The sequence below is a fragment of the Scyliorhinus torazame genome, chromosome 19, assembly GCF_047496885.1.
Source record: "Scyliorhinus torazame isolate Kashiwa2021f chromosome 19, sScyTor2.1, whole genome shotgun sequence".
Taxonomy (NCBI): domain Eukaryota; kingdom Metazoa; phylum Chordata; class Chondrichthyes; order Carcharhiniformes; family Scyliorhinidae; genus Scyliorhinus; species Scyliorhinus torazame.
The window spans coordinates 47,526,935-47,541,143 of NC_092725.1; the positions used below are offsets into that span (position 1 = coordinate 47,526,935).

The 14,209-nt window shown below is 48.1% G+C and overlaps 1 protein-coding gene across 3 annotated transcripts in view; it reads right to left on the reverse strand.

Annotated features, from left to right (window-relative positions):
* Window positions 1–14,209, reverse strand: part of dgki (diacylglycerol kinase, iota) — a 558,727-nt gene that overhangs the window by 32,354 nt on the left and 512,164 nt on the right. For all 3 annotated transcript variants that reach the window (XM_072484255.1, XM_072484256.1, XM_072484254.1), the window contains exons 28-29: window positions 12,508–12,630; window positions 10,196–10,221 (exon numbers count right to left, since the gene is read on the reverse strand). In XM_072484255.1, the coding sequence (XP_072340356.1) occupies window positions 10,196–10,221; window positions 12,508–12,630 (149 nt within the window). The remainder of the gene's footprint in view (window positions 1–10,195; window positions 10,222–12,507; window positions 12,631–14,209) is intronic.

Sequence of the window (14,209 nt, forward strand, 5' to 3'; positions counted from 1 at the left end):
TTTATAAACATACAGTAAACAGTTTATCAACTACCAACACTGATAATCCGCACAGATACAATACTCTATAGGTAACCCTTAATAACTTTCCTAACAACATCCATAAGTCAAGGACCCTTTTTATCAAAGACAGCAGGTTTGAAATCTCTACACAAAACAGGTATTGCTTTGAAGTTATCACGTGATCTGGAGACACCTTTTTTAACCTGCAGAGAGAGACAGAGTCTCCAACATCCTTGTAGTCTGAATACAAGTTGCAATTGAAAACCAAACTAAGAGCCTTCGATAGGGTAGAGTGGGGGTACCTGTGGGAGATGTTGAAGAGGTTTGGGTTTGGGGAGGGATTTGTCATGTGGGTCAGGCTGTTGTATGAGGTCCCGATGGCGAGTGTGGCCACGAACAGGAGGAGGTCTGAGTACTTTTGGTTGCACCGAGGGTCGAGGCAGGGGTGTCCCCTGTCCCCCCTGCTCTTCGCACTGGCGATTGAACCACTGGCTATGGCACTGAGGGAGTCGAGGAACTGGAGGGGGTTGGTGTGGGGTGGGGAGGAGCATAGGGTGTCGCTGTATGTGGACGACTTGCTGCTGTATGTGGCGGACCCGGTGGGGGGAATGCCGGAGGTATTGAGAATCCTCAGGGAGTTTGGGGATTTCTCAGGGTACAAGCTCAACATGGGGAAGAGCGAGCAGATCGTGGTTCACCCAGGGGACCAGGAGAGGGGGATTTGCGAGCTCCCACTAAAAAGAGTGGAGAGGAGCTTCAGGTATTTGGGGATCCAGGTGGCCAGGAGCTGGGGGGCCCTGCATAGGCTTAATTTCACAAAGCTGGTGGAGCAAATGGAGGAGGAGTTCAAGAGGTGGGATGCGTTGCTGCTGTCCTTGGAGGGTAGGATGTAGTCAGTCAAAATGACGGTGCTCCCAAGGTTTTTGTTCCTGTTCCAGTGCCTCCCCGTGTTTATCCCGAAGGCCTTTTCTAGCAGGTCAACAGGAGCATAATGGGGTTTGTGTGGGCGCAAGGGACTCCGAGGGTGAGAAGGGTATTCCTGGAGCGAAGTAGAGATAGGGGGGGCTGGCGCTGCCCAACCCCTGTGGGTAGTACTGGGTCGCCAATGCGACGATGGTGCGCAAGTGGGTGATGGAGGGGGAAGGGGCTGCATGGAAGAGGCTGGAGACGGCGTCCTGTGTGGGTATGAGTCTGGGGGCGCTGGCAACGGTGCCGCTGCCGCTCCCTCCAAGGAGGTATACCACGAGCCCGGTAGTGGCGGCTGCCTTCAAAATCTGGGGGCAGTGGAGGCAGCACAGGGGGGGGAAGTTGGGGCCTCGGTGTTGACCCCAATACAGGGGAACCACCAGGGAGGGTTTTTAGGGTGGCACAGGGCAGGGATACAAAGGTTGGGAGACCGGTTTGTGGACGGGAAGTTTGCAAGCCTGGATGAGTTGGAGGAGAAGTATGGGCTCCCCCCGGGGAACACCTTCAGGTACTTACAGGTAAGGGCGTTTGCCAGGCAGCAGGTGGTGGAATTCCCGCGGCTGCTGCCGCGCACAGTACAGGGCAGGGTGCTCTCGGGGGGGTGGGCAGGAGTGGAGAAGATCTCGGAAACTTACCAGGTGATGCAGGAGGAGGAGGAGGCCTCAGTGGTGGAGTTGAAAGGTAAGTGGCAGGAAGAGTTGTGAGAGGAGATCGAGGAAGGGATGTGGGCAGATGCCCTAGGGAGGATGAACTCTTCATCTTCGTGCTCGAGGCTCAGCCTCATACAGTTTAAGGTGCTGCACAGGGCACACATGACTGGGACAAGGATGAGTCGGTTTTTGGGGGGTGAGGACAGGTGTGTTAGGTGCTTAGGGAGCCCAGCAAACTACACCCATATGTTCTGGGCATGCCCAGCGCTGGAGGAATTTTGGAAGGGCTTAACGAGGACGGTGTCGAGGGTGGTAGGAACCAGGGTCAAACCGGGCTGGGGGCTCGCAATATTTGGGGTGGCAGAGGAGCCAGGAGTGCAGGAGGCGAAAGAGGCCGGTATTCTGGCCTTTGCGTCCCTGGTAGCCCGGCGGAGGATTCATCTTCAGTGGAGGGATGCGAGGCCCCCAAACGTGGAATCCTGGATCAACGATATGGCGGGGTTTATTAAGTTGGAGAGGGTGAAATTCATCCTGAGAGGGTCGGTACAAGGGTCCTTCAGGCGGTGGCAACCGTTCTTAGACTTCCTGGCAGAACGGTAGACATTGGTCAATGGCAGCAGCAACTCGAGGGGGGGGGGGGGTTTACTTTAGTTATCTTTAATTATACTGGGGGATCTGAGGGGGTGTACATATTTGCTATGTTGGCTCTGTGTTAAGTTGGGGTGTTAATTTATTATTTTTGTATAGGGGGGAGGGGGATGTGGAGGGTTGTTTTTTGACTGTGTTTTGTATTTAACCCTGTTGGGTTCCTTTCTCATTCTGGTATTGATATTCTGTGAAAACCTTAACAAAAATTATTCTTTAAAAAAAAAAGAAAGCCAAACTAAGACACACTACTGCTCCCAGCTCAAAACAAAAGTAAAAGACAGAATCACTTTCCAGCTCCACCCACACAATGACATCACTGCAGCTATTTGATAAACACCCAATTCTTAAAGATGCACTCCCATGACACCAACACTTGGAGAGTCACCAGCACTTGGAGAGATCAACAATGACCAAAAACAAGGAGCCCATAAATAGGCCCAAAAAATCGATATGCAGTTGCACCCAAGGTCAACCTGTCCAGTCCCCAGGGTGCATTAGGGCTCAGTACAGCAGGCTTAGGATAGCAGGCTTAGGACAGGAGGCTTAGGACAGCAGGTTCTGCATTTGACATTGGTCACATTGTTTGACCACATTCTTTATGTTGAGATCCATCCCAGGCCACCACACATAACTGCGTGTGAGCATCTTCGTCATCCCAGGACGGGCACAGTGTAGCTCTTGTAGTAATAGCTTCCCAGCGGGAGCAGAAACGACCACCCAACTCTCCATAATAATACATCTTCTTCACAACGTATCTCTTCTTTTCTTCTCTGAAAGGGTCGTAACTACTCAGACCTGTTATCATGAAATGAAGCCATGGTGCCAGATGTAGAGCACCATGCGTTTGATAATATGGGGTCTTTTTGGGTCCAAAACCTGACCTGTCGCAATGTATCGAGAAAGGTTAAAACAAGAACGATTTCCTGTGGTACTGGCGGATGTGGTATATTATTGGGTAGGGAAGATGGCTCAAAACATCTGTGTTAGAAATATATGTGCGTGGCCTATGTTGAAACGTGTACTCATAGGCTGCTAACAATAGAGCCCAGCGTTCGACCCCAGCTGAAGGGGGAATGGCCTTATCCTCCCTAAATAACCCCAATTGTGGTCAGTAACAACTATGAGTGGAACGGTGGCACACTGGTTAGCACTGCTGCCTCACAGCGTCAGGAACCCGGGTTCAATTCCGACCTTGGGTCACTTGAGTAATTTGGACATTCTAAATTCTCCCTGTGTATCCGAACAGGCGCCGGAATGTGGCGACTAGGGGATTTTCACAGTAAGTTCATTGCAATGTTAATGTAAGCCTACTTGTGACATTAATAAAGATTATTAATATACTGTCTGTGCGGAGTTTGCACTTTCTCCTCGTGTCTGTGTGGGTTTCCTCCGGGTGCTCCGGTTTCCTCCCGCAATCCAAAGATGTGCAGGTTAGGTAAATTGACCACGCTAAATTGACCCTTAGTGCCCAAATGTTAGGTGAGGTTATGGGGATAGGGTGGGGGAGTGGGCCTAGGTAGGGTGCTCTTTTGGTGGGCCGATGGACCAAATGGCTTCCCTCTGCAGTGTAGGGATTGTATGATTCTAGGTGTCAGCCATAAACATACTGATGCAGCTTTTTCACTTGAATATTATGGCTAATCCCTCCTTTTCGATTTATGAGTAAGCTTTTTCAGCACTGGTCAAAGTCTTCGAGGCATCGGTGACAGGCCTTTCTACACCATCTTCCATTTTATGGACCAAAACTTTACTCTGATTCCGTAAAGGGAGGAATCGCAGGCAAGGATATCTCTTTTGAATGGTCAAAATGACCCAAGAGACTGGATGACTGTAAAGCTAGTTTAACTTGTTCAAAGGCTTCTGTCTGGTGCTCTTTCCAATACCATCTCTGGTGCATCCTGAGCAGTGTGTGTAGGGATGCCAACATTGCGGAAAGATTAGGAATAAATCTGCCGTAAGTTCACCACTCCTAAAAAGGATGTCAATTCTGATGTATTTTGGGGGGCTGGTGTGCCCTTCATTGCTTTTATCTTCTCCACCATAGGATGCAACCCTTTGGCGTCTACCCTGCATCCTCAGCAAATCACTTCATGAGCTTAGAACCTACAGTTCTCTCTTTTCAGCCTTACTCCAGTATTCCTAAATCTTTTTTAAATTTTTCGATATATGCGAGAAGCTCCTCTTCAGACACTCCTAGAATCAGTACGTCATCTAGAAAGACAACCACCTTGGATAGGACCTGTAGTAAACTTTCTATCGAGAGGTGGAAAATCGCACATGCAGAAGAGACTCAGAAAAATAGCTGGGTAAGCTGGTATAAGGCTTTGTTGATGTTTTGTGTAACTCTAATTGTTGATACGTTTGACTCATATCAAGTTTAGTATAAATTAAGCCTCCTGCTAATTTAGTGCATAAATCTTGGTATTGGGTATCAGTCCAATTTGGCTGCCTTATTCACAGTTAGTTTGTAATCTCCGCATATCCTCATGATGGCATTGCCACTGGTACGATTGGAGTCGCCCACTCCGAAAACTGTATAGATTTGATGATCCCTAATGCGTCCAGTCATCTGAGTTCAGACTTAAGCTTAGAACATAGAACATAGAACAATACAGTGCAGTACAGGCCCTTCGGCCCACGATGTTGCACCGAAACAAAAGCCATCTAACCTACACTATACCATTATCATCCATATGTTTATCCAATAAACTTTTAAATGCCCTCAATGTTGGCTTCTCAGGTAAGGCCTAGGGGATGGTTCAGAATCTGAAAAACTTGGGTGCAGCCTCAGGATCCACATAAATCTTGGCTTTTACGCCCTGTATCTTGCCTGACTCATCTTGGAAAACTTCTTTATATTTTTTAAGATGCCTCCTTTGTTAATTTGGAGGATTTCTAGCCAATTTAATCTAATTTGGCAAAGCCAATCCCGGTCCATCGGACTTGGCCCTTGCACCCCCCTTGCACCCCCCCTCCCCCTCCCCCTCCCCCCCCCTCCCCCTGTACTATTAACTAGTACAGTACCGTTAACTATAGACCAGTGAGCCTTATTTCTGTTGTGGGCAAAATCTTGGAAAGGTTTATAAGAGATAGGGTGGATAATCATCTGGAAAGGAATAATTTGATTAGAGATAGTCAACACGGTTTTGCCTCACAAACCTTATTGAGTTCTTTGAGAAGGTGACCAAACAGGTGGATGAGGGTAAAGCAGTTGATGTGGTGTATATGGATTTCAGTAAAGCGTTTGATAAGGTTCCCCATGGTAGGCTACTGCAGAAAATACAGAAGCATGGGATTCAGGGAGAATTAGCAGTTTGGATCAGAAATTGGCTAGCTGGAAGAAGACAAAGGGTGGTGGTTGATGGGAAGTGTTCAGACTGGAGTCTGTTACTAGTGGTGTGCTACAAGGATCTGTTTTGGGGCCACTGCTGTTTGTCATTTTTATAAATGACCTGGAGGAGGGCGTAGAAGGATGGGTGAGTAAAGTTGCAGATGACACTAAAGTCGGTGGCGTTGTGGACAGTGCAGAAGGATGTTACAAGTTACAGAGGGACATAGATAAGCTGCAGCGCTGGGCTGAGAGGTGGCAAATGGAGTTTAATGCAGAAAAGTGTGAGGTGATTCATTTTGGAAGGAATAACAGGAAGACAGAGTACTGGGCTAATGGTAAGTTTCTTGGCAGTGTGGATGAGCAGAGAGATCTCGGTGTCCATGTACATAGATCCCTGAAAGTTGCCACTCAGGTTGAGAGGGTTGTTAAGAAGGCGTATGGTGTGTTAGCTTTTATTGGTAGAGGGATTGAGTTTCGGAGCCATGAGGTCATGTTGCAGCTGTACAAAACTCTGGTGCGGCCGCATTTGGAGTATTGCGTGCAATTCTGGTCGCCGCATTATAGGAAGGATGTGGAAGCATTGGAAAGGGTGCAGAGGAGATTTACCAGAATGTTGGTATGGTATGGAGGGAAGATCTTATGAGGAAAGGCTGAGGGACTTGAGGCTGTTTTCGTTAGAGAGAAGAAGGTTAAGAGGTGACTTAATTGAGACATACAAGATGATCAGAGGATTGGATAGGGTGGACAGTGAGAGACTTTTTCCTTGGATAGTGATGTCTAGCACGAGGGGACATAGCTTTAAATTGAGGGGAGATAGATATAAGACAGATGTCAGAGGTAGGTTCTTTACTCAGAGTAGTAAGGGCGTGGAATGCCCTGCCTGCAACAATAGTGGACTCACCAACACTAAGGGCATTCAAATGGTCATTGGATAGACATATGGACGATAAGGGAATAGTGTAGATGGGCTTTAGAATGGTTTCACAGGTCGGTGCAACATTGAGGGCCGAAGGGCCTGTACTGCGCTGTAATGTTCTATGTTCTATGTTCTAAAGACAGTTGAGCTGACTGATGTTGGTAGAGTATGGGCGTTGTAGATGTTCCCAGGATCTCTAAAGCTCTCCCAGTATACGTGGTTAGCCTGGTCCTTGTACTTCTTAACTTCAGGGCTGTACCCCACCTGACAAATAACAAAACATTTGTTCACCCCCAACTGTAGCAGAGACTCCTGAGTCCAACTCCATTTTACGTCGCTGACCATTTACCATGCATACTATCATAATTGGTGACATCTTTCCCACTTTTATGTTGTTTAACCTGTATATTTTCAGCGGTATTTTCAATCCTTGTCTGGAGTCAGAGGTTTTTTTTGATGGCCCCCTGTGGACTCTGCCTAGTCTTGCATTTCCTGCTAATGCAGGCATAACATGTAGCTTCCCTGAATTTACATCTTCCCTGGAAATGATTTCACCCGGTAGCATTTTTCATGGCCCTTGGACTGTAGACCAAATTTCCTATCTCTCTGCACTCTCTTCTTTTCTGAGCCTCTTTGCTTGTTACTTTTTGCACCTTCATCTTTGGTGTCATGACTGCCAGCTGCTTCCCGCCAAATCTGGTGGACCTCGTCTGCTTGCACGCTCTGCAATTCCATCGCCCCCCCTTCCCTTCCTTTCAGTAGCATAGGCGATCTCTAATACCTTACAGTAATCTCTGCCTCAGCTAACCATTTTTTGTATGGCCGTGTCATTAACACCACATATCAGCCTGTCCCTCAACATATCGTTGAGTGGAGACCAAAACTCGTATTGTTCAGCTGCATGTTTTAGGCATACCACAAACACTGCAATGATCTTCCTTGCCATCTAACTGAACTTGCTTTGTTGCATTATCATTCAGGACTTCAGATGATAATGTCCCTTGACTAGTTCCATAAGCTCCTCAAAAGTATTTGTGTAGGGGGGCACCTGGAGAAGTCAGCCTCCTAATCAAGTTATTCGTGGGCGTCTTGCAGCCGATTAATAGGATTATTCACTGAATTTTCTTCCCCCTCAACAAATAGCTAAAGATCAAAGTGCTGTATTAAAATTTCCATTGTAAGGACAAAGTATATTCTTTCCACACAGAAAATTTAGGGAATAGAAGCTGATGGGATTAAGGAGGAAAAGAGAATGGTATCAAATATAAACAGGAAGATTCCATACGATTCAATAAGTCTGCAGAAAATTTGGACGAATTAGAGAGAGAAATAGGTTAAACAAAAGTAACTAAAGGGCAAGGGAAAGATAACATAACTATTTTACAAATTGGGGTAGTAAACAGAAGTGAAATGCTTTATGTGCTTAACCGGCTAATACATCACATAAAATACCTTTCGGTGACAGAGAACCACAGTATTCAAACAAGAAGCAGCTGAAAGCTGATGTTAAAAGAGTGTCTAAGAGTGAGCTTGTTGTTTAAGGAGGCTGGCTGCTGTCACAGCAGTTTGGAGGTATTTTAAGTATCAGGGGAGTGAGCCACACTCTGGGTGGAATTTACTGACCACCCTGTTTTTCAGCGGGGGAGTCAGCCCGCCAGCTGGATCTACTGGTCCCGTCGTTGTCAACGGGATTTCCTGTTGACAGCACCCCTCGTCGCCAGGAAACCCGTGCGCCGGCGTGAGACTGGAATTTACCACCGGCAAGAACAGTCGGTAAATCCTGCCCTCTGTGTCAGGTCTGGATTGGTAGTTGCCTGGTGGGATTGTGCGCTTCATCTTTAATAATCATTCTGTTACGATGGTCACTTGGGTTCCGCCCCAACCGTACTGGTGTCAGTTTGTTCTATCCACGTACTGCATCACATTGCCAAGGCTTCTCTGTCAGGACCTCCAACACCGATAACCTCTACCAGCAAGAAGAGCAAGGGTAGCAGGCGTTTGGGAACACCACCACCTCCAACTACTCCTCCAAGGCACTCATTATCCCGACTTCGAATTATGGGCTTCTTAATTCTGAGCGTGATTTGCGACGCTTGGAATGCTTTGCTAGAAATAACGATACTCGCTGGGCAAGATCCAGAGCAACATATTGTCTGCACCGATTCTCCAGAGGCCTGGTAACTAATGCTCGCACCAGGGAGACCTCACCATGGTGCCGTTTAGCATTGGTCCACATAAATATGGACCAGGCACAATGGCATCTGGGGCGGGGTCTCCCAGGCCATTGGCGATCCAGGGTGGTTCCCTGGCATTCCCGCTGGCACCCGAGCATCTTAGCACTGTCAGCCTGGCACCGTGGCACTGCCTCCCAGGTGCCTGGGTGGCACATTCAAGCTGGCAGGGGCACTGGCAGGGTACCAGGCTGGCAGTGCCAAGGTGCCAAGTTGACACTGCAGGGATTGGCACTGGATTTGTTTTATTGTCACGCGTGACAGTGTAATGTATTGTTCCGCATACAGTCCAGTCAGATCATACCATACATGGAATGGGATTGGGCCCAGGCATGCCTTGCCCTTAAGAGGTGGGAGAGAGGGGGCTCAAGAACCCCTTAAGAGGCAAGTTGGGGTAGTGGGGGAGGGTGGGGGAGGGAGATCCGGAGGCTGCGATGGGGTATCCGAGGGGCTCGAGAGATTGGGGCATTAAAAATGGCTGCCCGATCTCTTCCTGCACCAATGAGCTGAGCTTGCCAGTGCAGGAAGTGAGGTAAGTGTGGCCTCGGTGGGGCTGTTCCCGACTGAGGCATTAAGAAAAGAAGACAGAGACCCGTTTGATAGCGGGGTCATTCTCGGTGCTACAAGCGCTGGGAAAGAGCCCGCTATAGGCGCCCAAAACAGGACTCAATTTCTTTGCACGTTAAACTGCACTCTAAATGACTGTTCCTTCAGCATCACTGGGTCAAAATCCTAGAACTCCCTGTCAAACAGCACTGGGTGTACCTACACCACAGACTGCAGTGGTTCAAGAAAGCTGTTCACCACCACCTTGTCAAAGGCAATTAGATGGGCAACAAATGGAGGCCTTGGCAGCGACGGCCACATCCCAGGAAAGGAGTTTATTACAAAATCATTAATGCTCACAAAATAAAATCTGTGACCATCTCTTTATTCAGGAAGTGGTCAGCAAGTTGTTGAGGTTGGATGTCAGGTTTTAAGAATCAGCAGAGGTTGCAAAGAAAATTATAAGATTAAATGCTGTTAAAATGCAGAAGAATTTGTGTTCTTGATGTCTTGCACCCACGTGTCTGAAAGGAGCCTTGGACCCGAATGAATGAAGCTTCAACAGAAATCTTTGCTACTGCTACTTCGGCTGCTCACCAGACCCCAACACAGTGAAGTATTTTCTGGATTTCTCCACAGCTCAAAGCACCTTTGCTGGGGCACTTTTGACGGAGTCATTCTGCCCATGTGAGAAACGGGGGGGATGGGCAATTCTTAGCGAGGGGCTGGTCGTGAGGAGTTCAGGGAAGACAGACGCACACTCCAGTCTGAAAGAGGTCAGCCGGGGGAAGCTCAGGAAAAGCGGTGGGGAAACTGAACCTCTCCGAGGCTGCAGCAGGATGTTTAATGTTCAGGACCCTGCGCCCGAAGGGATTATTGAGAGAAGCTGAACAGAAGGAATTACCTTGTTCCTCGGAGGACGAGGGAGGCCTGAGGAGAGAAGAAGACAAGAAAATAGTTTCTGGGAATCAGGAATGTGCAACATTTCCTGTAACAAAGTTCTTGAAAAGTAACACAGACTTGTGGTGCTGAGCTAAGTGGTCAATGAAGTGACAGCACAAGAGCCTCACTGGGAGATACAGTGCCTCTCAGTGTCAGGGTAGTAGGAACAAGATCAGGAGTGTTGGGGATGTTGGGATCATGAGTGTTGGGATAAATATATGGTCAGGGAAATGACTGTGGAAAATGTCAGGGATCTGAAGTGTGGGGAATGGTATCCGGACACGACTGTGGGGAACGCTGTCAGCTTAAGGAGTGTGGGGAATGTTGTCAGCATGGGGAGTGTGGGGAATGTTGTCAGCATGGGGAGTGTGGGGAATGTTGTCAGCATGGGGAGTGTGGGGAATGTTGTCAGCATGGGGAGTGTGGGGAATGTTGTCAGCATGGGGAGTGTGGGGAATGTTGTCAGCATGGGGAGTGTGGGGAATGTTGTCAGCATGGGGAATGTGGGGAATGTAGTCAGCATGGGGAGTGTGGGGAATGTAGTCAGCATGGGGAGTGTGGGGAATATTGTCAGCATGGGGACCGCGGGAATTGTTGTCAGCATAGAGAGTGTGCGGAATGTTGTCGGCATAGAGAGTGTGGGGAATGTTGTCAGCATGGGGAGTGTGGGGAATGTTGTCAGCATGGGGAGTGTGGGGAATGTTGTCAGCATAGTGTGGGGAATGTTGTCAGCATGGGGAGTGTGGGGAATGTTGTCAGCATGGGGACCGCGGGAAATGTTGTCAGCATAGAGAGTGTGTGGAATGTTGTCAGCATAGAGTGTGTGGGGAATGTTGTCAGCATGGGGAGTGTGGGGAATGTTGTCAGCATGGGGAGTGTGGGGAATGTTGTCAGCATGGGGAGTGTGGGGAATGTTGTCAGCATGGGGAGTGTGGGGAATGTTGTCAGCATGGGGTGTGTGGGGAATGTTGTCAGCATGGGGTGTGTGGGGAATGTTGTCAGCATGGGGAGTGTGGGGAATGTTGTCAGCATGGGGAGTGTGGGGAATGTTGTCAGCATGGGGAGTGTGGGGAATGTTGTCAGCATGGGGAGTGTGGGGAATGTTGTCAGCATAGTGTGGGGAATGTTGTCAGCATGGGGAGTGTGGGGAATGTTGTCAGCATGGGGAGTGTGGGGAATGTTGTCAGCATGGGGACCGCGGGAAATGTTGTCAGCATAGAGTGTGGGGAATGTTGTCAGCATAGGGAGTGTGGGGAAAGTTGTTAGGTTCTGGAATGTTGGGATGAGATATGTGGGGGATGTTGTTGAGATCAGGAGTGCGGGGAATGTTGGCATCTTAGGGAGTGCAGGGAATGTTGCCAGTTTAGGGAGTGTGGGTAATATTGTTAGCGTGGGGAGTGCGGGAAATGTTGTCAACACAGGGAGTGTGGGGAATATTGTTAGGTTCTGGAATGTGGTGCGTTTGTTGGGATGAGAGATGTGGGGGATATTGTGGAGATCTGGAGTGCGGGGAATGCAGTCAGGATTGTATGTGTAGGAAACATTGAGATTGGGGGCATAGGGAATGCTGTCAGGATTCGGAGTGTGGGGAATGTTTCTGGCATAAGATTTCCTAGGAATACTTTTAGATTCAGGAGTATGGGAAATTTGCCGAGATGAGGCATATGAGGAATGCTAGTGGGATCAGAAGTGGAGGAATCTTGTCAAGATCAGGATCATGGGGAATGTTATCAGGATGAGGAGTGGAGAGAATGTTTCTGGAGTAATGAATATGGAGAAGGGATTAAAGCAGTGATGGGAACTTCGGCTAGCGAGTGGCCGCATGAGTGACCCTCCTTCATCTCAGTGGGCCGCAAGATTAAAATCAGGCTTGTTCCCCGTCCATGACCCAATGAATAAGATTAAATACATTTAATAATCGTTGAATATTTCATAATGAATTGTGGAAAATGCTTAATAATAGAAACTGCCAACAACTTCAAATAGTAAAAACAATTTACACTGAGGATGCAGAGGGAGCGCTCGGCTCTCGCAGTCAATGTTGTGAGCAACCAGCACGCACCTCACTTCACTTGCGTCTCACTTCAGTTATATTGGTAGGGAAAAACTACGTGACAGAATTCAGTGGAATACAGCAACCGTGTGCAGGGGCAACGGTCAACCAAATGTCTCCTGGGCCGCACACTACCAGATGGGCCCCATGTAGCCTCCCGGCTGTAGGTTTGAGACTGTTGATGGATGAGGGGTGCTGTGTTAAATGTGAAGGAAATATACCGGAGTTTCTGATGGGTCGCCCTTTCTGCCTCTCTTCCACATTGGTGTTGTATCCCGGACTCAGATTCGCAGCTGTCACTCGCGATCCACTTGCTGCTGGAACCGTTCCACAATTCAGTGTTCCTAAAAAATTAGAAAATAATTTCTCCTTAATTGCGCCCAATATTTGAATCTTATTTCATCTTGCATTCCTCCTCCTTGCTCTGCTTCTCAGGCTGAATCAAGCTGGAGTATTGTTTCAAGTTACTCAACGAGTCATTCTTATTGTGTGAGGCAAGACTGAGTGTTACTGCACTATTTGACCATGGAGATGTCGGTGTTGACCTTGCCTTCGCCTGATTTCCACATGATGTACCATCTCGCTTTATTACTCCTCAGTACGTGGTCAGTTTGTGTGCCATGGCCCCCACTCCAGTCAATTCAACACTTTGTGCAGTTTGGGATCATCGAATGTACAGTGCAGAAGGAGGCCATTCGGCCCAGCGGGTCTGCACCGGCTCTTGGAAAGAGCACCCTACCCAAGCCCACACCTGAACCCTATCCCCGTAACCCCATCCAACACTAAGGGCAATTTTGGACACGAAGGGCAATTTAGCATGGCCAATTTTACACGTACATAAAAAGCAAGAGGGTAGCCAGGGAAAGGGTTGGCCCACTGAAGGACAGGCAAGGGAATCTATGTGTGGAGCCAGAGGAAATGGGCGAGGTACTAAATGAATTCTTTGCATCAGTATTCACCAAAGAGAAGAAATTGGTAGATGTTGAGTCTGGAGAAGGGTGTGTAGATAGCCTGGGTCACATTGAGATCCAAAAAGACGAAGTGTTGGGTGTCTTAAAAAATATTAAGGTAGATAAGTCCCCAGGGCCTGATGGGATCTACCCCAGAATACTGAAGGAGGCTGGAGAGGAAATTGCTGAGGCCTTGACAGAAATCTTTGGATCCTCACTGTCTTCAGGTGATGTCCCGGAGGACTGAAGAATAGCCAATGTTGTTCCTCTGTTTAAGAAGGGTAGCAAGGATAATCCAGGGAACTACAGGCCGGTGAGCCTTACTTCAGTGGTAGGGAAATTACTGGAGAGAATTCTTCGAGACAGGATCTACTCCCATTTGGAAGCAAATGGACATATTAGTGAGAGGCAGCATGGTCTTGTGAAGGGGAGGTCGTGTCTCACTAACTTGATAGAGTTTTTCGAGGAGGTCACAAAGATGATTGATGCAGGTAGGGCAGTGGATGTTGTCTATATGGACTTCAGTAAGGCTTTTGACAAGGTCCCTCATGGTAGACTAGTACAAAAGGTGAAGTCACACGGGATCAGGGGTGAGCTGGCAAGGTGGATACAGAACTGGCTAGGTCATAGAAGGCAGAGAGTAGCAATGGAAGGATGCTTTTCTAATTGGAGGGCTGTGACCAGTGGTGTTCCACAGGGATCAGTGCTGGGACCTTTGCTGTTTGTAGTATATATAAATGATTTGGAGGAAAATGTAACTGGTCTGATTAGTAAGTTTGCAGACGACACAAAGGTTGGTGGAATTGTGGATAGCGATGAGGACTGTCAGAGGATACAGCAGGATTTAGATTGTTTGGAGACTTGGGCGGAGAGATGGCAGATGGAGTTTAATCCGGACAATTGTGAGGTAATGCATTTTGGAAGGTCTAAAGCAGGTGGGGAATATACAGTGAATGGTAGAACCCTCAAGAGT